The sequence below is a fragment of the Athalia rosae genome, chromosome 6 (genome assembly GCF_917208135.1).
Source record: "Athalia rosae chromosome 6, iyAthRosa1.1, whole genome shotgun sequence".
Classification (NCBI taxonomy): Eukaryota; Metazoa; Arthropoda; class Insecta; order Hymenoptera; family Athaliidae; genus Athalia; species Athalia rosae.
The window spans coordinates 9,149,731-9,169,322 of record NC_064031.1 but is presented as its reverse complement, the minus strand read 5'-3'; the positions used below and the strand labels follow the sequence as shown (position 1 = coordinate 9,169,322).

The 19,592-nt window shown below is 39.7% G+C and overlaps 3 protein-coding genes and 1 long non-coding RNA gene across 8 annotated transcripts in view; 2 read left to right on the top strand and 2 right to left on the bottom strand.

Annotated features, from left to right (window-relative positions):
- The window catches only part of LOC125501375, a 3,580-nt gene extending 692 nt beyond the window's left edge, over window positions 1–2,888 (bottom strand). The window contains exons 1-2 of the mRNA XM_048656946.1: window positions 2,766–2,888; window positions 1,027–1,329 (exon numbers count right to left, since the gene is read on the bottom strand). Coding sequence (XP_048512903.1) covers window positions 1,027–1,306 — 280 coding nt within the window. The 5' untranslated portion in view covers window positions 1,307–1,329; window positions 2,766–2,888. The remainder of the gene's footprint in view (window positions 1–1,026; window positions 1,330–2,765) is intronic.
- Window positions 1–15,556, bottom strand: part of LOC105690380 — a 25,003-nt gene extending 9,447 nt beyond the window's left edge. For 3 of the 4 annotated variants that reach the window (XM_048656888.1, XM_020854853.2, XM_048656889.1), the window contains exons 1-15: window positions 15,274–15,556; window positions 10,767–10,949; window positions 10,269–10,409; window positions 9,538–9,573; window positions 7,933–8,115; window positions 7,692–7,835; window positions 7,417–7,599; window positions 7,202–7,333; window positions 6,802–7,116; window positions 6,552–6,734; window positions 6,334–6,465; window positions 5,927–6,241; window positions 5,535–5,864; window positions 5,138–5,458; window positions 4,814–4,996 (exon numbers count right to left, since the gene is read on the bottom strand). In XM_048656888.1, coding sequence (XP_048512845.1) covers window positions 4,814–4,996; window positions 5,138–5,458; window positions 5,535–5,864; window positions 5,927–6,241; window positions 6,334–6,465; window positions 6,552–6,734; window positions 6,802–7,116; window positions 7,202–7,333; window positions 7,417–7,599; window positions 7,692–7,835; window positions 7,933–8,115; window positions 9,538–9,573; window positions 10,269–10,409; window positions 10,767–10,949; window positions 15,274–15,529 — 3,037 coding nt within the window. In that variant the 5' untranslated portion in view covers window positions 15,530–15,556. The remainder of the gene's footprint in view (window positions 1–4,813; window positions 4,997–5,137; window positions 5,459–5,534; window positions 5,865–5,926; window positions 6,242–6,333; window positions 6,466–6,551; window positions 6,735–6,801; window positions 7,117–7,201; window positions 7,334–7,416; window positions 7,600–7,691; window positions 7,836–7,932; window positions 8,116–9,537; window positions 9,574–10,268; window positions 10,410–10,766; window positions 10,950–15,273) is intronic. The other variant, XM_048656887.1, reaches the window with a different exon arrangement.
- LOC125501378 lies at window positions 151–913 on the top strand. The gene is made up of 2 exons (XR_007278927.1): window positions 151–677; window positions 757–913. It is a non-coding gene; the product is annotated as an uncharacterized LOC125501378 (long non-coding RNA).
- On the top strand, window positions 9,380–19,592 carry LOC105690350 (kynurenine 3-monooxygenase). 2 transcript variants are annotated; one of them, XM_025746867.2, is made up of 11 exons: window positions 15,686–16,549; window positions 16,649–16,718; window positions 16,828–17,021; window positions 17,185–17,233; window positions 17,751–17,838; window positions 17,924–18,095; window positions 18,195–18,446; window positions 18,543–18,632; window positions 18,716–18,856; window positions 18,940–19,101; window positions 19,203–19,592. In XM_025746867.2, the coding sequence occupies exons 1-11, from the start codon at window positions 16,493–16,495 to the stop codon at window positions 19,281–19,283; spliced, it is 1,356 nt and encodes a 451-aa protein (XP_025602652.2). In that variant the 5' UTR covers window positions 15,686–16,492; the 3' UTR covers window positions 19,284–19,592. The 2 variants fall into 2 exon arrangements, with proteins under 2 accessions (XP_048512893.1, XP_025602652.2); XM_048656936.1 differs by lacking the exons at window positions 15,686–16,549; window positions 16,649–16,718 and adding an exon at window positions 9,380–9,598.

Here is a 19,592-nt window from a genome sequence, read left to right as displayed (position 1 = left end):
TTGGAGTATCGATGAGATTATCCTACATAAAATATATACATGTACTATCCCTGAATATCCTCTTCCGGTTTTCTTTATATTTACATGTTCATTTTTTAATGCATTTCTCGCTCTCTGTCTCTCGCTCTCTCGCTCTCGCTCTCTCTCTCTCTCTCTCTCTCTCTCTATCTGTATTTCTTTCTCTCCCGTCTTTCATCCATATCCTTTTCTCTTCCATTTAACCATTTCTTATCACCGTCTTTTCTACGTGATCATCATCATGATTATCGTCATTCATGATTAATTCTCGACTGTTTAGGCAACCAGCACTGCTCCGATCCACTGCTCAGTGACCACTTCTGTGTACCCCGCGATGTTTCTTCAGAGACCACGCAGCGGCGTGGCACCTGCATCTGTGGTGGAACACGAAAGTGTCATGCCTACCACACTTTTTCTTTGATTTTTTTTTTTGGCTTTTCTTTTTTTTTTTTCTGTATTGCCACTCAAAATTCATTCATCATCATCATCATCATAAAAAGTTAAACGACGCGATTACGTGCAAACCCCTGTCATTATATTGGGATACGTACGATACATATTTGCATGTCTAATAACGTCCGGTGTAATTTGATTACAGGATCAATGGATCAAGTCCCTGCCCCGGTATGAAATATTGTCAAAATATGGGGGTGGCGGTGGTAAGTGATGAAAACTAAATATCAATTGTTCTAATTATAAGGGCAGTGGCTTAATCACTGAGCAATATGTTATTCTCAGGGGTGGTAACGAAGATGAGTGATTTTTGCTGATGGGGGAAAAGGACATCGCGACGATGATGATGATTGTTACCAATATTATTAAATATAATATGCAGGTGGAGGTATTAGATATTAGGAAAATGAAATGAAATGAGAATAAAAATAATGGGGGGGGGGGGGTTAAAAATATATACATATGTGTTGGGCCTCGGATTCATATTATGGTTTTCATATTTAACTGGGTCGTGTGCTTTGGGTCGGGTCTACCACAACCAATTCAGATATTTACCACTTCCGAAGAATCCCTTTTTCCCTTTTCCCGATTTGCTATCCGCCTTTGCAGTAGTCGAAGGTACCTGTAGATTCGCCGTCTTTTTGCTGTCCTTTGCCGATAGCTTGTTTATCGGCTTTAACGGGGGTGCAACCTGCAGCTTTGTTGATGACTTTCTACCCACAGACTTGGCTACTGGGCTGGCCTTTGCGACTTTGGTACCACGTGCCACTTCGGCTGGACAGCACTGGTAAGGTGCATAGGAAGGAATCTTGGGTTTCGCACTTTTACCGCCCATCCCGATGTAGAAACAGCCATCGCCTGCAGTCACCAAATTATGCGAGTCAGACAAGAGAATTGGCTAGCCTGTCGGAATATTTTCAAATGATAGGTTTTTTTTTTTTTTTGGTTTGTTTCTTATTATTATTTGTTTAATAATTTTTTTTCAAAATTTAGATGTTTGTTTCTCAAAATCCAGAATTTCACTCTCAATGAGCCAGCAAAGCAAAAACGTGCAGTAAGTTATGTAGAAACAAAAAAAAAAAAAGAAAAGAAAACTAAAAAAAAAAAATATTATTACAACAATAAAAATTAACCAATTCTACAGCTAGTCAAGGACCAGCCTCCGATTTGACGTTATCATTTTATACGGTGTAGACAATTTATTATTTGAATACGTAAATATATTATACAATAAAGTAAAAAAGTGACAAAAAAAATCAAATAGAAACAGCAGTTAGTAGCAGGTGCGGAAAACGATGTATATAATATGATAAAATACATTCCGGAAATGTACAATTGGAATTGGAAAAATTAAATTTAATAAATACGATTTCGGTATGTAACGCGGTTTGGCAATTTATTCTCATCATCATTGTCATCGTCCTCATCTGATTATTTTAGTTAGGAATTTCGTTTTTTTCTTTTTCAGCTTTGATGTACAATATATAAAAATAAAAAATCAATCAATGGTTAAAAATACACGGAGGCTAGTCCGATTCTCTCGACTCCGAAACTCGCTGCAGACGACAGCTATTTTTAATGATAATGTACTTTTTAAACTTTCGCGATCGTCGTCGAATGAAATTCGTGATAACAAACGGAGCTTTATTCTCATCATTCCCATTAACATAATCTTACTTGAATAATCGACCTCAAAAGCTCCTCTGATTTAAATCTATATGAATAATTAATAGTTAGCAGTTTGTCGCCTGCCATGCATCGCAGAATAGAGAGAGAGAGAAAGAGAGAGAGAGAAAAAAAAATATAAATGTATATATATGACAAAACATATATACATGTATATGTAACGGTAATATAATATCTGCTACGAGGATAAAGTGCAGTTGAGGATACTTCTTTCGTTTTCGTTTAATTTTCTGATCGGTTTTTTTTTCTTTTTTTTTTTCTCTTGGATGGGAATCGCAAGGATTGCGTATTGATTAGGCGAAATCTTCATGCGGTACGCCCTCCAGCCCAGCTCAACCGCGAGCAATGGGTACAAGGAACTAGAAATCCTTTTCCAATTTGCAAGCTTTCACTAAGTCATATCATTCGATTATTCGATTAACATTGCTAAATTGTCACTGGCAATTATTTCTATATCACAACTTTCTTTTTCTTTCTTTTTTTTTGTGAGGGATTTTTATCTATTTTTTTTTTGTGTTTAGATTTTTTTTTTGGTTTTCATTTTTTAAAGGTTTCACACTGGTTTCACACGAAGTCCGGATATTTTGCACACTTCGCTTTCACGTAACCTATCTCTGTTTTCCCGTCGGCGTCCTTTTACCTTTGTCTAGGGTTCTCTTCAAGGCTTTTCTCACTGTTTTTACACTACCGGCATCGATGTCGTCATCATCATCGTCGTCGTCATCTTCGTCCTCGTCATCCTCATCATCTTCATCATCATCATCATCATCATCATCATCATCATCATCATCATCATCATCATCATCATCATCATCATCTTCGTCTTTATCTTCATCGTCATCATCATCATCATCATCATCGTCGTCATCGTCGTCGTCGTCGTCATCATCGTCTTCATTATTATCTTCGTCTTCATCGTCGTCGTCGTCGTCATCATCATCATCATCATCATCATCATCATCATCATCATCATCATCATCATCATCATCATCATCATCATCATTATTATTATCATCGTCATCATCATCATCACTATCATTACCTGCATATTAATTAGTATCGGTCATGCACAATGCAGACAGACGAATAATGTTTGTAAACGTATATGATGTGAATATATATGAAAGGTGAAATGAAATATTGCTGATTCTCTGGACTCTCATGAAATATTCACGTGAATAATTCTATAATACGAAATCTCGTGAATCGTGGTTTCCCTATTTCAAAAAATATAGTTGTCCTAAGCGGAGGGGCGCTTTTCAGTTACGAGTTATCCATGCAGTATAGTAGAGAAATTTATAACATATCAAATAAAAGATAAAAAATTTCAATATGTACGAAATAGATGAACTAATAAATATGAAAAAAGCTGATAATGCGTCGAAAAAAAGACTATCAAGAAGTAATCAGCGATCGTTATAAATTATCCATCAAAAAGTGTAAAAATCAATACTAGAAAAAAGCTGCTGAATTATAGGAATGAAATATTATCGAAAAATAGCCCAGCGCTTTTTTGTTTTTACGTTCTTCATACAAATTCGTGATGTGCAATGAAGAAATGAATAAGAATTTCAGAATAAATGATTCGTAGTATAATCGATTAACATGTCGCGATGAAAGATCAAATCTAACGGATGTATAATGAACTATATAGTAAATGCAATTGTTAATAAGTAGCGACAGGTAATATGTTGCGGGTGTGATGCGCGTGCGTATGTGTGTGAGAAATTGTATGATAATTTTTGTTAATTGATTAGTTAATCGATTAGATTGATGGCAGTGGCGTGAGTATGCGTGGGTTTCAAGGTAATATATCTATGTAGGGTATGTACGTGTGTGTTTTTTTTATTTATTTAAGTATGATTTACGGTGAACGCGGTGGCGGGAGTGTAACCGGGGTGATAACCACAGCGTATGTGTTGTATTTGTACCCGGGCGGTATTGTTATAACTGATATTAAGGTCACAAAAAATAATACGCCAGTAATAATAATCATCATCCTAGAAACTTGCTTACTTTTCTGTTCAATTAGCCATTCCAGAACTTTGTCCTCGTTCTTAAGATTACCTATAAAAGTTAGAGTAAATTACTTAGTCAGTTGATAATTTGAGGTACGCGTTTGTTCGTTTATCTATGATTTCTCTCTTTTTTAGTTTTTGGTATTTTTCTCTGATATCTTTTCTTTTCTGTTCACTAGTTGAACTCACTATAGCTGACGCCGTCAGGATCCTGAAATGAAGGATTGCGACCTTGTGTGAAATTTCCTACCTGCTCTCCTTTGCTCAATCTATAAAGTCTATGAAATCAAAAGCAAAAGAAAAAAAAAAAAAAAAAAATGCTCATTCTTTCCTTCGGAATGATCGATAAATTTTCATCATTATTTAATCATACCGACAATACTGAATATAATATATGTGGAAACACAGAATTATTATAGTTTCGGAAATCGCCTTATGGTTTGAGTGATGTTGCAAGGAAAATACATATTAAGCCAAGTGATGATTAAAAAATGATATTCCAATTACCTAAGATCTGATCCAACATTTTAGGATCCGACAATTACATCTATTAAATGTGCACTGGATGAGGAATTCGAACGGGTTTAAATTTTGATGTTCGGGATGAAAGCCAAAACAAAAAGCATTTCGTGGCTTACCGTCGTACATGATGGGCACACCAGTCTCGTAATAAACAAGTGCTGGGAATGAGAAGATGCCAATTTCAGCAGCCAATTTGGCATCTTTAGACTTGACAAACTGAATGCCATGTTTGTCCGTGTCGTCGTCAATTGTCTCGAGTTCCTCTAGTATCTCGGGACAATTGTCACACTTGTCATCATCTGGGAAAAATATTTCCAAACATCTACGTATTATAGGATGAGTAACAGAAATTATACAACAAAGTTGCGAAAGTAGATCGCATTAATCACGCGGATCGTTCGGCTATCTACTACACGCGTGGTCGTCAAACATGAACTCACAGAAAAATACGGCCAGATGCTCGACGTCGTTGATGAGTAATTGGAGAGTCTTCCTGTCGACACTCTCAATGATGTCCGGTTGCGAACTATGAAGGTCCAGTACCCAATCCAAGATGGCTTCTTCATGCATCATATCACCGGCGTAAATCTGACGGAATTTGTGTCGGTAGAAGGCGAGAGCTGGAAGACTCGGAAGATCGTATTCCTTCTCGATACCCTCGTCGGATATTTTAACGAAATCTATATCCTTCTCTTCGCATTCGTCATCGATGTTCTCAAGCTCTTGGAGAATCTTCTGACTCTTCTTATCTCCTTCTCTGTCTGTAAGTAAGCGAAAAAGTTGAAGAGTGATCTTTCGACTCTCGACAATGAGATGAAACATCGGTTGTTTACTCACAGAAAAATATGACGACGTGATCGTTTTCGTCCAATATGTTCTCCAGCATCTTTGAATTGACCTCTTCAATTTTTCCAGGTATTTGAAGGGTGTTTTCATCCGTTACCCAAGACAGTACTTCGTCCTCATCTTCGATGTCACCGTTGTATATCAGCGGATCTTTGTTCCTGAAGAAAGCGAGAGTCGGGAAATTTTTGATTCCATGTTTCTTGGCGATACCGGTGTCCTCGGTCGTAACAAATATTATTCCAGTTTCGTCCAATTCGTCGTCAATGTTCTCCAGCTCGAGCAGAATATTGTCGCATTCTTCGCCTTCCTCGCACTTACCGCCTGGAAAATGATCGCGATGAAATTTCCCTGCCCGGTGATCGAATCATTTTATAATAACTTACTGAAATATACGACGACGTATTCGTGTTCGTCGATTAAATCGGTGAGAATTTCATCCGTCACTTCTTCGATGGTAGCTGTATTCTTCTGCTCAATCAACCACTTGAGTACCTCATCTTCGTTAAGAAGATCTCCTTCGTAGATGGCAGGAATTTTTTCTTCGAAGTAAACCAAGGTCGGAAGATGGTCGATTCCGAATTCTTTCGCCTCCGCATCGTTGTCCATTCGAACAATGACGATACCTTCTTTTTCCAATTCGTCATCGATGTTTTCCAGTTCGTTCAATATTCTCATATCTTGTTTGTCATCTTTGTCATCTACGGAATATCGAGAAATTTTGTTCACCGGAGCCTAGCACTCGACGAAACTCTTGAAAATCATTCTTCGTAGAGAAATGAAAATAGCTTACAGAAAAGAACAGCCAAAAACGGTGTGGTCTCGATAAGTTTTTCCATCATCTCATCCGTGATCTCCGGAATTTCACTGTGCCGTTTTTGGTGAAGGAGCCATCCCAGCAGTTGATCTTCGTTCATGAGGTCACCTGTGGGTCATCGTCCATATAATTGCAACGATCGTCGAAATCGATTTTTAATTTAGTTTCAATTGTGTACATAAATCTGCACCAACCTTCGTAAACGTGAGGTATCCTCCGTTCGAAAAGCACAAGAGTGGGAAGGGAGTCGATACCGTACTCCTTCGCTTCTTCTTCGTCGTCGATTTTAACGAATGCGATATTATTCTGGTCACATTCGTCGTCGATGTTCTCTAACTCCGCGAGGATTTTCTGACTCTTCTTCTGATCCTTGTCATCTGTTGATCGATTATTGAAATTAAAACCCTGAATCTGACAGTGACGAGGGTTGCGGAAGAGACTCACAAAACAGTACAGCGACGTATGGCATTTTTTCGATGACCAAGTCCAACATCTCGTCGGTAACGTCTTCGATCTGGTCGTTTTTTTGCTGGTGATCGAGCCACTTCAAAACTTTTTCCTCATCTTCCAAATTCCCGTCGAAAAGGGTGGGTATCCCCTTTTCGAAATAGAGTAAACTTGGAATCTTTTCAATTCCATATTCTCTGGCCTCTTCAACGTTGTCGATTTTCACGAAGACGATGCCAAGCGAGTCGCACTCGTCGTCGATGTTCTCCAACTCGTTCAAAACGCGCTGAGATTTCCGGTCATTATTATCGTCTGAAATATCATGAAAATAAAAACAAATGTTTCAGGTTTTTTCGAGTCGATGATCGTGCGTTAAAATCATCTTCCATTGACTCACAGAAAAGTACCGCCAAAGTTTTTCCTTCTTTCACAAGTCGGTCAAGCATCTCGTCGGTAACGTCTTCAATTTCATCCTTTTCCAATTGTGCCAAGAGCCACTCTAAAATTTCATCCTCGTTTTCAACGTCGCCTGAAACGAAGAAGATCCACGTAAATGAGTACAGATTACGATCGATTAATATCCCAATTAATTCGAAAATAAACTCGACTAACCGTCGTAGACATTGGGTAGTTCCTTTTCGAAATAAACGATGGCGGGTACGGAGTCAATTCCAAATTCCTTAGCAGCCTTATCATCGTCAATTTTTACAAACTGAATACCATGCTTGTCACAATCGTCATCAATTTTTTCCAGCTCGGTAAGAACCTGCATCGAATCTTCGTCTCCGTGATCGTCTGTGGTCGACAATATGAATGTAGTAGATAATTCCAATAGAAACAACAAAAAAGAAATCAACTTTTTAAAAAGAAATATTATCATTACGAACAGAAAAGAACGACCAGGTTGTCGATATTTCCGATAAGGGTGTTCAGAGTCTTGGCGGTAACATCTTCAATGACATCTTCCTCGTCACCTGTACTCTTGTTCGCTACAAGCCATTCCAATACGTCTTCTTCTTTGCTCAGTTCGTCTGTAATTGATAAGCGATGAAGAATAAAAATCGTATTCTAATTTCGTCGTAGAAAAATAAAAGCAATGAAACATTGATTCGAAGATGAATGACTCACGCTCGTAAATTATTGGAATTTGATGCCTGTAGTAGACAAGAGCTGGGAGTGGTCCAAGATTGTATTCATCTGCGAGATTTTCATCGGCAATTTTTACGAAACCGATGCCCAATTGATCGGCTTCGTCGTCGATATTTTCCAGTTCTTGAAGAGCCTTGGCGCATTTTTTGCAGTCTGGTTTGTCTGTCCCATTTCAAATGAAGAAAATTATTATGGCATTTGCTGCAGTCGATGGTTCGGAAGAAAATTCATCTACATAGATGCAAAAATACGGATTCTACCTAAAAACGGAATACCAGCTGACGATGAGAAAAAAAAACTCACATACTCATACATGTGAGAGAGGATGAAAAATTCGGAAAAATAATTTCTCGATGTCAAATTCATTTTAGGCGATAATAAAAATAAGCTCGTCAAAGGGGCTACGAAAAAAATGAAGAAAAAAATGAGAACCGAAAGGCTGGCAATTATGTAAAGTCTTAAGGACTGGCAGCCATCCAGTGAAATACCTGACGTAATATTGGCATCTCTTCGTTGGATGCTGCAAGCATGCAAACGGCATAATATCTCGTGTAATATGAAAAGTAAAATATATCTGTTAGCCGCAACACTCATCAGGATAATATCCAACAGCATAAACTTACGAACATCAATATTTGCTACTCAAAAGCCAACCGATGCAATTCAATTTCTAATAATTTTAAAAGTTTTTCATCTCGTTTGCAACACCAAAACGAATCTGATCAAGAATCATTGCCGCTAAACTAGTACCACACATGCAAACGATGCTGTTCTATTTTCGATCTTGTTGACACCGTGTTAAAACATATACATATATATTACACACGTGATACACCGGGCAATTAAAAATTGAAACGATGAAACAAAAAAGTTATAGGATAATCTACGACAAGTGAACGTAAAATTTATATTCATTCGCATTCTATCCGGCGTTCTTCGAAGGTGGATCTGAGGGTAATCATTATTTCATCTGAGAAAAAAATCGTTGACCATTAGTACGTGACTTAGATAGAATTATAAAATTTCTGGATGTCAATAAATGAACTACGGGGTGCATCACTCATTCGCTAGTCTAAGTACAAATTAATTAACACTGATCTCACTGATATATGCGAGAAAGAGATGAACAAATGAGTAAAGATAACACCTATTGTAAGTTCGTGCAGCAGACAAAAATCACAAGAATAATATTCCCACTATACTACGCATACGATTTAAACTTGATACGATCATGAAAATTAGTAGTTGAAAATCTGGCCATTTTACTTCCCTCTTTTTTTCTCTTCTTTGGGAGGGTTATCGTACATCTGAATGTCGAACTTGAGACCAGAAGAAAATTAAGGAGCGCGTTTCGATTCAGAACACAATTGGAGGAACAAAAATGAAAAATCGAAAAGGGGATGAAATGTATAGGAAAATACATTATTCCCAGTTGTTTCGTCTGTTAATAAAGCCTTGCATGTGTGCACAGGTACAGTAATAATTATAATGATAACAACAACGATGATAAACAATGTGCGTGGAGATATCAGATAATTGGTGACAACGATCAACTGTTTTGACGTCGTGTAAAAGTGTACTTACTAGAGCTGACACCCGAGCACCTCTTCGTGTCAGGACCTATCCACACCAACACACACAAAAGGTTGACATATATGTTTTATTTACAGAAAGTAGACTGTCGTGTAGTAGGAATTTCAAAGACATTTAACGTCGATTCGATTTTTCTCCTTGCTCGAGCTTTTTCTGTTTTTCATTTTTCGTAAATTCTATTTTTGTGCAAAGTTCGACGCAAATCTTGTGTCACGAGGATACATATATGTACAATATGCACTTGTGAAATTCTTTCTTTTTTTTATACTCTGTATGTACGTATGCGTGTGTGTGCGTGTGTGGGTGTGTGCGTGTGTGGGTGTGTGCGCGTGCACGCATGTGCGATGGTGTAAAATATATACATGTCGTAAGATTAGTTTAGCGAAAAGCTGCCTTAACTAATTATGTACATAATTTTATGGAGTGATCCATACCGTATATGTGCGACGTGCATTAAAAGATGATCATGGAGAAAATTAAAATTAGAATAAAAAATTTCAATCGCGCGATCAGATGTCTAAATTAATAAATTGATCAGCGGCAGCAACTGAAGAGGATGCACCGCACGTGGGAATTTTCTCGTTGATCATGTACCTGATATGCCTATAGATATGCTCAATAATAATAATAATAAGTATGTTCGATATATCTATGGTACAAGTATGCCTATGTAAGTACAAGAGATTGTGAAAATGGTGGTAAATAGAAAGAAGTATACTCACAGAAAAGTACTGCGACGAATTCCGTCTCTTCGACAATTTTTTCCAAAATCTTTGCGTTCACTTCTTCAATTCTATCTGGTAAATCCATCGCTTCCAAGCTCGTTAAGAAATCCAAGACATTTTCCTCGTCCATCAGGTCACCTAAAAATTAATTAAAGTAATTAAATTGGAACACCGAAGTTGTACGTGATTATGTTACGCGACGCTTCCCATTGCTTTTTTATTTTAAAGCTCCAAATCACATAAAATTCAACGAGATACCCTATGTACTCTTATTGCACGATGCACTCGTAATGTGGAATCAACCATTTGGCTTTCGGCCAATACACATACGGTATATTGTAAATATATGAACGAGACATAGCAAATTCAGTGAAGAAGCGTGCAGCGTCATACGTAGCATAACACGAACTTGCTGTTACGTGTAATAAAGTAATGGAACTCTTTTTTTTTCTATGTTCGCACATTATGATAATTTTTCAAAAGACGATTACTGACCTTCGTAGATGATTGGTACCTTTTCCCTGAAGTAGGTGAGAGCTGGGAAGGTTTTGATACCATATTGTTTGGCCAATCGTTTGTCGTTTATTTTAACAAAATCCACCCCGAACGTGTCCGTGTCGTCATCTATTTTTTCTAATTCCGCAAGCACCTTATCGCACGTTAAACAACTTCTCGCATCTGCAAGAATAATAGAAAAAAAATGGTTGATATTCCGTTGCGATTCTAACAACTGATGATGAAAATGATTTATTGGTTTTATGGAGTTGTGCTAAAATGAGGGTCTTCGATTTATAGTGAATCATTCCATCCCTGAGACGCGGAACTAAATCAAACCATTTGCTATAGATAACGGGGAAAAGAGGCACTCGCGTAGATCTATGTATATTTCTAGCGTAAAACGATCAACTATAATTATAGAAACATATCATTTTGCCAAACTCTCGGCATTTATCTTATCCTATACAGTGTAACTAAACAAACCAATAAACCAAATCTGCGTGTCTTTCTCAGCCAAATATCTGCCTGGATATAAAAAAAAATTCTATGAATATAATGACCTTTCCAGTCCCAAAATTGAAAATCAGGTCAGCTATTTCAACATCAAATATAGGTGTATATAATAAATCAATTTTTTTTTTTTTTTTGCGGTCATCGAAATCTCATGACGTTTTTTGTTGATTCTGGATAATCGTGAAACAGAGTGTTTCATGAATAGCTTTACCAGGACGATCGTGAAATATCAATTTTCAATTCCCTTCTACGCATCGGCTCCAGAAAACCCCCTAAAAAAATGAGGATTATTCGCCTATAATTCGCCTATAAATTACTCGTCGAATGACTCGTGTATTTTTGTCTTTCGCTCAGGTGTTGGGTTACAAAAAGCTTCGCTCTTAATTCCCCCACCTCGATCTGCACCGTTGCTACTATTTATTCTATACGTCGCGGTCTACCCCGCGGGTTCTTATACTCTGTAGTACGGAAAACAAAATGGTCGCTACTCCGATCGGTAAAATGTGTTGAAAATCGGTAGTAAACGGCTGCGTTGCATGTGAGGGAGAAGGAAAAAATCGCAAAAAATCTGTTACAATCGGCGGTTTTTCTTTTCTAGTTTTTACTTTTCGGCGATTCATCGCATCGCAACCGCACGAAACATCCTTCGCTATATATCCCGACTCACTCTATACTCCGGGCGATGTCGCCCACCATTTTAGGAGATGGCACCCTGAGAATAGAGCCCGCGGTGAGACGCCGATGTAAACCTGGCTCTTTCTGTTTCACTCGCACACCCAGCTGGCCTCTACGATATCTGGACCAGTTGACGTTGTCTCCTTTTCACAACCCGTGCCGAGCCAATAACATTCGGCATAATACTCCCCCGCAAAATCCTCCACTTCAACGTCTGCGAGGCGTTCTCATGTCGGCTGCTGAAACCGCCTATTTTACTGCGACGATTTTCACTCCGAGCACCAAGAGCAATTATTTTTCCTCGAATGGAGGCAAGTTCGCTCGTCATATCTAGCTCTAGGTTCTTTTTTTCTTTCGAGAGAAAGCTTGATTTTGGGTTTGGGCAAGAAAAAGCTCTCATTATTATTCAGCTGAAAGGTTGAGATTGATTTCTCTCGGTCGGACGTTTATTGTTGAAAACTAATGTGATAATAGCACTTGAAGAGTATAATTCTCGAACCGGAAATACCAGCTACTCTATATGACTCGACAAATTACGGCTGTCAGAAAGTGGATGCGGATGATGTACACGTTGGGGTTATTCGACGTCCGTACCGCTGCCCATGAGATTTATACAAATTCGTTTATTTTAACGAGAATCTTCGTAGCGATGTATAGTTAATCTTATAAACATGCGGGCTTTTATAGGACAACCACAAAATCTACTATTCATCATTCACCCTACTTCAGCCCAATTTTAGTGCGTAATGATTTGGCACCCTAGACTGCATTATTTTTTTTTCTTTCTGCTTTTTTTCTGAATACCGTCTGCCCAGGCCAGTGAGTCGTTGACCAGACAACAGGTCGGCGAGTTTTCGAAGCATGGAATTAAGAAAAAAGAATTATTGAAAATTCTACCACACGAGCGACGTAAGATCATTAATTTTTTCCAAATTCGTATCGCTCATTCAAGACGGAGCGCATGATTTTGGTGAAAATAAGAAATTGCGAAAAGGAAAAATTGCGGGAACGTAACAAGGATATATGTGACGCAAGTCGTTCTTGCGAAGGGGGAAATCTGGTCTCGAGTTACTCCGATCCCGATTTATTTTTGTGCGGTGTAATAAAATTATAAAATTGGACTTCTTTGCCCCGGAGAAATTGCGGCCGGCTCTGCGCACGATGTTCTTATAAATCATAACACGGATCAAATCATCTTCCAAACTCAGCGGGGGATAAATATTTCACGGAAGTAGGCGGACGGAGGTCCGGAGACACGATCAGGGAGAGCAAAAAAAAAAGGTCCGCAGTCAGCGGCAAAATCGAGAAGAGACCACCATCGCGACGTACGTGTAGGTAGGAGGTATAACGTGTATACCGATAATGTTTTTCGTTAAGACGTTATACCGAGGTAGAGGCGCGGGCGAAAATAGCTCAGGGTCTAAAAGTGGTGTCAGCCGACCATCCACCAAACCGTCCTTGCGAGCACCGAAGCCGCCTGCAGTAGCAGCGTAGCGGAGATCTACTCATCTTCCTGCCAGACCTCCGGTTCTGATCTTTGGTTCTCTCTCCCTCCCTCAATGTTCTCGTCGCAGTCTCATCCCTATACCAGAAAATCTTTAAGGTACACTATCCACGGACGACGGATGTCTGGCCCAGACCTAGAAAGTTGATTCTCGCCTTTTTACCCAAAGTTTACCCCCCCCCTCTCCCCCTCTCCCCTGAGTCGCTGTACCTATCGCAGCAGGCTACGAAATTAAACTAAAATTAATTTTGTTGATCGCCTGATTCACGGGCCTCACGTGCTATTATAGAAGTGTCCGTTCGAATGCTCTATGATTCGATACACGCAGCTGATGTTACAGAGTTGTAGATTTTTTTTGCTAAATACCGGAGATCGGAGTACGACTGGAATTTTTACTCGGACCGATTACGTTGTTCGAAGGATACGAGCAGTTTGGAATAGGTTCACCTATACGATTCATACGTTAAATTAGAGCTACTATCTTGGCACCGATTGAAATGATCATTTTCCAAAAAGCTTTTATCCCGAGGTTATACACTCTTGGCTTCGATATACGGTACCCGGTGATAGGAGGAACAATAATTGGCATCTAGCACGTGTTAGTCGAGCTCAAAAGCTCGTCTGGTTAGGTCCTTATTAAAGCGATGAATAATAATGCGGTTGCAGCTGAAATTCCGCAAAACGAACGCCATGATTTTGCAGACTTTTACGTGTGATCAGTTGGGACCGATATAACGAAGGATTTGGAAATCGGATCGGGCAGCTGTATATTTTGCTACGTTCAATAGATTTATTTTCAACGATCTTTTTCTCCCGGGAAAACGTCCTTGCGAATCCAACGGCGAACCCGCCATAGGAATTCGCTCGAGACCCAGACGCAAACGGACAGAAATAGCAAATTTTTCGTCCCACTAACCACCGCGAGAAAGATCGATTAAACATCCATACGAATTGACAGAGGAAAGTGTGCGAAAAAAAAAATTACCGTACATCGATACGATAGCGAAAATATCCGAATGATCTCGATCAAAAGTTTACCCCACGTGACTTTGGCTATCGTTTGTAGAATTTGAATTTTTTTTCATACGTCTGAACACGATTCACGTCTTTCGAAATTCTCCATAATTTGGAAATCTCTATGATGCGGAAGACGATGACAAATAGCAAAAGATATTCCAAGTGTGATTTAAGATTTATGGGAAAATGAAAAATGAATGATTAATTTTTGTCCGCAGAACTGGCGTCGAAAAAAAGTTCTCATATTTTATTAGACTCAACCGCAACGCGTAACGAAGTTACGTAACTTTTTCTTCATCTGCACACGTGTTAAGCGGAAATGAATACCCTCGAGTTTCGCCGAAGCACCCTGTAAATCGCGTTTGAGGATATGGTCCAAATGATGAAAAATAATCTACATCTATGAAAAGCAATTCGCCTGTTATCCAACGATTAAATTCTCGAGAGGTACGATAATACGTTGCCCCCCTCATCGAACGAGGCCGAAGGCGTTTTCGGCGAGACTTCCGGTTCGACACGTGCTGCGAGAAGCCGAAGAACGATCTACATCATCGTTCGTGTATTCAAACATTCGATATTCCCCGGCAAATTTACAGATGACAATTCTCGCTTTTGAAACATGAAATTCTTACAAATCGTTCAATTATTCCTTCCCATTGAATGCACAATATTTAATTAGCACTGCAATTCACTATTCGTGTAATTTTAAATCCGAATTTCTTTTTATTCTTCAAAAAACCGCCCGCCCCGCAGCCGTTTATCATCGAATGAGATCGGCTCGCTCTATGCACTTACACCAATACACGGCTACAAAGTCTTTGTCGTTGAGCGCTCTCTCTAGCTGTTTAGCGTTGACCTCTTCGATGACCGGCTCGACCTCCTTAGGAGTGGTCGGCCGGTTCCCCCGGGAAGGTTCCTCCGAAGGACGCGCTTTAGCGGCATCACTTATCCCGGTAAACCACCCCGATAACAAGAGGAACGCGATTAGGAGGATCGTCGGAGTGCACGGCTGCACGGCGCTCCAACTCCGCGAACCATTCGCCCTCGACATCGCCGCACTGACTGCCAGGGCTATTTTTGATTCGCGCCTCGATCTTTCGGCCAACGTATACCTACGTACGTCGTCCGGACTTATTTCGTTGGAAAGGGTTGCTTAACAACTCGGCTAAACATCGCTAGCGCCAACGAGCAAACCGCACGAGCGTCGCGTGCCGCCTCTGCAACCGAAATTTTATCACCGTTCGCCGTGACAATCCTACCATGGATTCAAAAGTTCAATCGTCTTCGGTCGCACCGAACGAAGCGTTTTTGCTGCGAAGCTCGCCATTTCTCATAACTGGGCCGTCACCTTCGGACGCGAGATCTTTCCATCGTGTCGCCGCTCGTACGACGACGATTTGAAAAAATTCACGATATCCGCTGCAAGCTCACCGAAAAAAAAACCATGGTCGCTCCTCGTAACCGGAGAAGATCTATCTCCGCACCGGAAATCTGTCCACGTCTTATAATACTCCCAGAAGAGAAAAAAATAAATAACGTGACGACGGCGGATGGTTTCTTGTTACAATGGCTCGCACGCATCGATAATATTCACTATATTCAATACCAAGCCGATTCAGGGCCGCACCCGCGGCACAGACGTTGCGAGAGTACGAAGCAAGTCTCCCGATTTGCTGCCGATTCACATAAGATTTCAAAAATTCATATCCATGCCTGCGGGGAAATCTTTGTTGAGCTTACTGCGTGACGATTTCCTTTTTTGAAAGAACGTTCTCTTCCCTCCGCTATGATGGGAATCGATTGATCCGCGAAGCCTTGCAGTCGAGATGCGTATCGTATGATATGGGAAAAGTACAGCAGTTCCCTAAAGACCGCGCAGGGTTCTTCGATCTTTTAGCTACACCGTTGGGTATCCAGTGTTATAATTTGTGTATGTACATGAGCTGTGTACATTGATATAGTTCTATATACCCTGTTCAACCACCGGTGCGGCTTCAGTCCACGTCTAGGAATCATGACAACGGTCGAGTCCGCACCGTCCCTTAAAATCGCCGTGATCGGTGGTGGTCTGGTCGGTAAACTGTAGATTTCGAAAAAGTTGATAAAACAAAGCGGTAGCAAGAAAAAAAAAAAACAATTAAAAACCGTCATCCAAATCGTAATTTTCCAGGTGGGGGCTCTTGCGGCCTGCTTCTTCGCGAAAAGAAACCACAGTGTTCACCTCTACGAGTACCGCGAGGGTATAAGATAATTGATAAATCGTCACTTGCGAACTCCCGATGTTAATAAGACGAAAGTAATTGTGCAAATTTTGATGTTACGATGAACATTTTTTTTAAAATGCGACAGATATTCGGGTGGTGGAAGAAGTTCGTGGCCGAAGTATTAATCTGGCTCTTTCCGCACGAGGTAGAGCAGCATTGCGGGAAATAGGACTAGAAGATGTCCTGGTCAAGGAGCATGGGATCCCAATGCGAGCCAGAATGATACACGGAAAGGATGGAAAATTGACGGAAATACCCTACGATCCTGTGAATAAAAATGTAAGTCACATAAATTCGGATTATTTCGGTAATTATCGTTTATCTCAACCAGTTGCCTATCAGATTTACAGCAACGAACTTGCTGTAGATCAAAAATTGGATTGCGAGTGAGGCCGACAATTGCTACGATTATAATTAATCAAGATTAATATTTTTCCTGCAGTGCATATATTCGGTTAACAGAAGATATCTTAACGAGACGCTACTGAATGGTGAGTTATTCAAAAATGACTCGATATGCATTCTATGAGATTCTAAATTCACGATCACAAGCAATTTTAAGATAGAAAAATGCTCCTTGATCCTGCGCCAAGCACCAATTCTATACCAAAATCGCTTTTCAGGGTCATTCCGATCTAGCAAATCAGGCTAAATATCAGGCAGTGTCCGATATAGCGAAAAAGCTCTCGTTGAATAAGATTATCAATGTTATATCCGCTGTGTAGCGTATAATCATTTTTTTTTTGTTTTACCAGCTATCGGAAGTAACCGAGCAGTGCTCCCTACCGTTAATTTTATGTCTCCCATTGAAGTGATTATTTTTATGGCTTCACGCGGTGTAACAAGATACAAAAATATCGAATGTCGTACACGCGGTGTGCCGCACGTCTCGCGGAGTACAATTAATTTTTGTCGACACTAATTAGTCATGTATACCGTCAAACCACTCGCTAGCAATTAACGACATGTGAAAAAAGTTGAAGGAAACAAAAAAAAAAATGTTCGCAGCCGCGGAGAAATATCCGAACGTAAAGTTTTTCTTCAATAAAAAGCTCGTCAGCGCTGATTTGGATAATGGAGAGCTGACGTTATTGGAGTGAGTACAACGAACATTGGAAATAAGAAAATATTTGAAACTAACTAACGTTATATTCTCAATTTGAACAAAAAATTATATCCAGTCGGAAAACGATGGGGGAGGAGCAGGCTTCAGCTGATTTGATTGTCGGGGCCGACGGAGCTTTTTCGGCGGTACGAAGGATCATGATGAAAAAACCGCTCTACAATTTCAGCCAGACTTACATCGAACACGGTTACATGGAGCTTTGCATTCCCCCAAAAGGAGAGGGAAAGGTGAGACAATTGGGTGAATGTTTTTTTTTCAATCAAATCGATCACATGAACTACCGTAAAATACCTTATATATATATCGATTTCAACGATCGGTTGCAGTTTGCGATGGCGAAAAATAATCTCCACATTTGGCCCAGAGGAGAGTTTATGATGATCGCATTACCGAATCAGGATGGATCATACACAGTAACTTTATTCGCTCCATTCAAGACATTCGAGGGTCTTCGGACACGCGAAAAATTACTATTATTCTTCAGAGAACAATTTCCAGATGCCGTTCCCTTACTCGGCGAAGACAGACTGATGAAAGATTTTTTTGACAATTCACCCCTACCTCTGGTTTCCGTCAAGGTACATAATTTACCGCGTATCCGATCGTTTTTTACGATCTTCATCGAACGTCGTAGACAGAATATAATTCACTTATTAACCATTTTCTGATCGCAGTGCCGTCCGTTTCACGTGAAAAATTCAGCGGTCATCATGGGAGATGCCGCTCACGCGATGGTTCCATTCTACGGTCAAGGAATGAACACTGTAAGACTTATGAAAAACTCAGTTAAATGGCTCAATAACACTTGGTAACTGCCATGTTCTTCTCTCTCATTTTCCGCTACCAGGGATTCGAGGACTGCCTTCTTCTGGACAGACTCCTGGAAAAATACAACTCCGACTTGACCATGACTCTCCCTGCTTTCACAGAGCTCAGATGTACGGATGCCCACGTGATCTGCGATTTGGCGATGTACAATTACGTTGAGGTGGTTGGCCTTGGATTCTTTGCAACAAGATTCGGAACAAAGCTTGTCTTCAAAAGTGAAAAAAAAAAAAATTCTCGTTTCAGATGCGAGATTTGGTGAACAGAAAATCATTCATATTCCGAAAACATTTGGACACCATATTGTATTGGTTGTTTCCGAATACTTGGGTGCCGTTGTACAATTCGGTCCATTTTTCTAGAATGCCCTTTCAAAAGTGCACCGCCAATCGGGCCTGGCAAGAGAAGGTGAGTTTTTAAATAGCGTTGAAAATTCACCTGCGCAAAGATATAATTCATGTGCACACTCATAAATACCTGTTAATATATAAATACACGCAACTGAACAGGTCATTCGAAGAGGTATCTACCTTTTGAGCGCTGTACTCTTTGCCATACTATTTGGAATCATAAACAGAAAACGGTTTTAATTCAACTCCCATACTACAAGCATGGAAAAATACAGGAAGAGGTAGGGATGAGGGAGAGTGAATTAAACCTCCGGCACTAATAAATCCCTCCGAATCCATCGATGAAGTCTGAAATTCTGCACTATATGTACAACAATTGATCTAATTTATCAATCACACATTCCTATAATTTAATTCAATTCATTCCTAATTTTCTTTTTTTTTTTTTGTTGCTATTGCTTTTTGGTGTTTGATTGTATACGCGTATTATTTTATAGGTGAAATAAAAATATCATGATTGTATTCATGCAGAATAAATGTTCAGTGTTA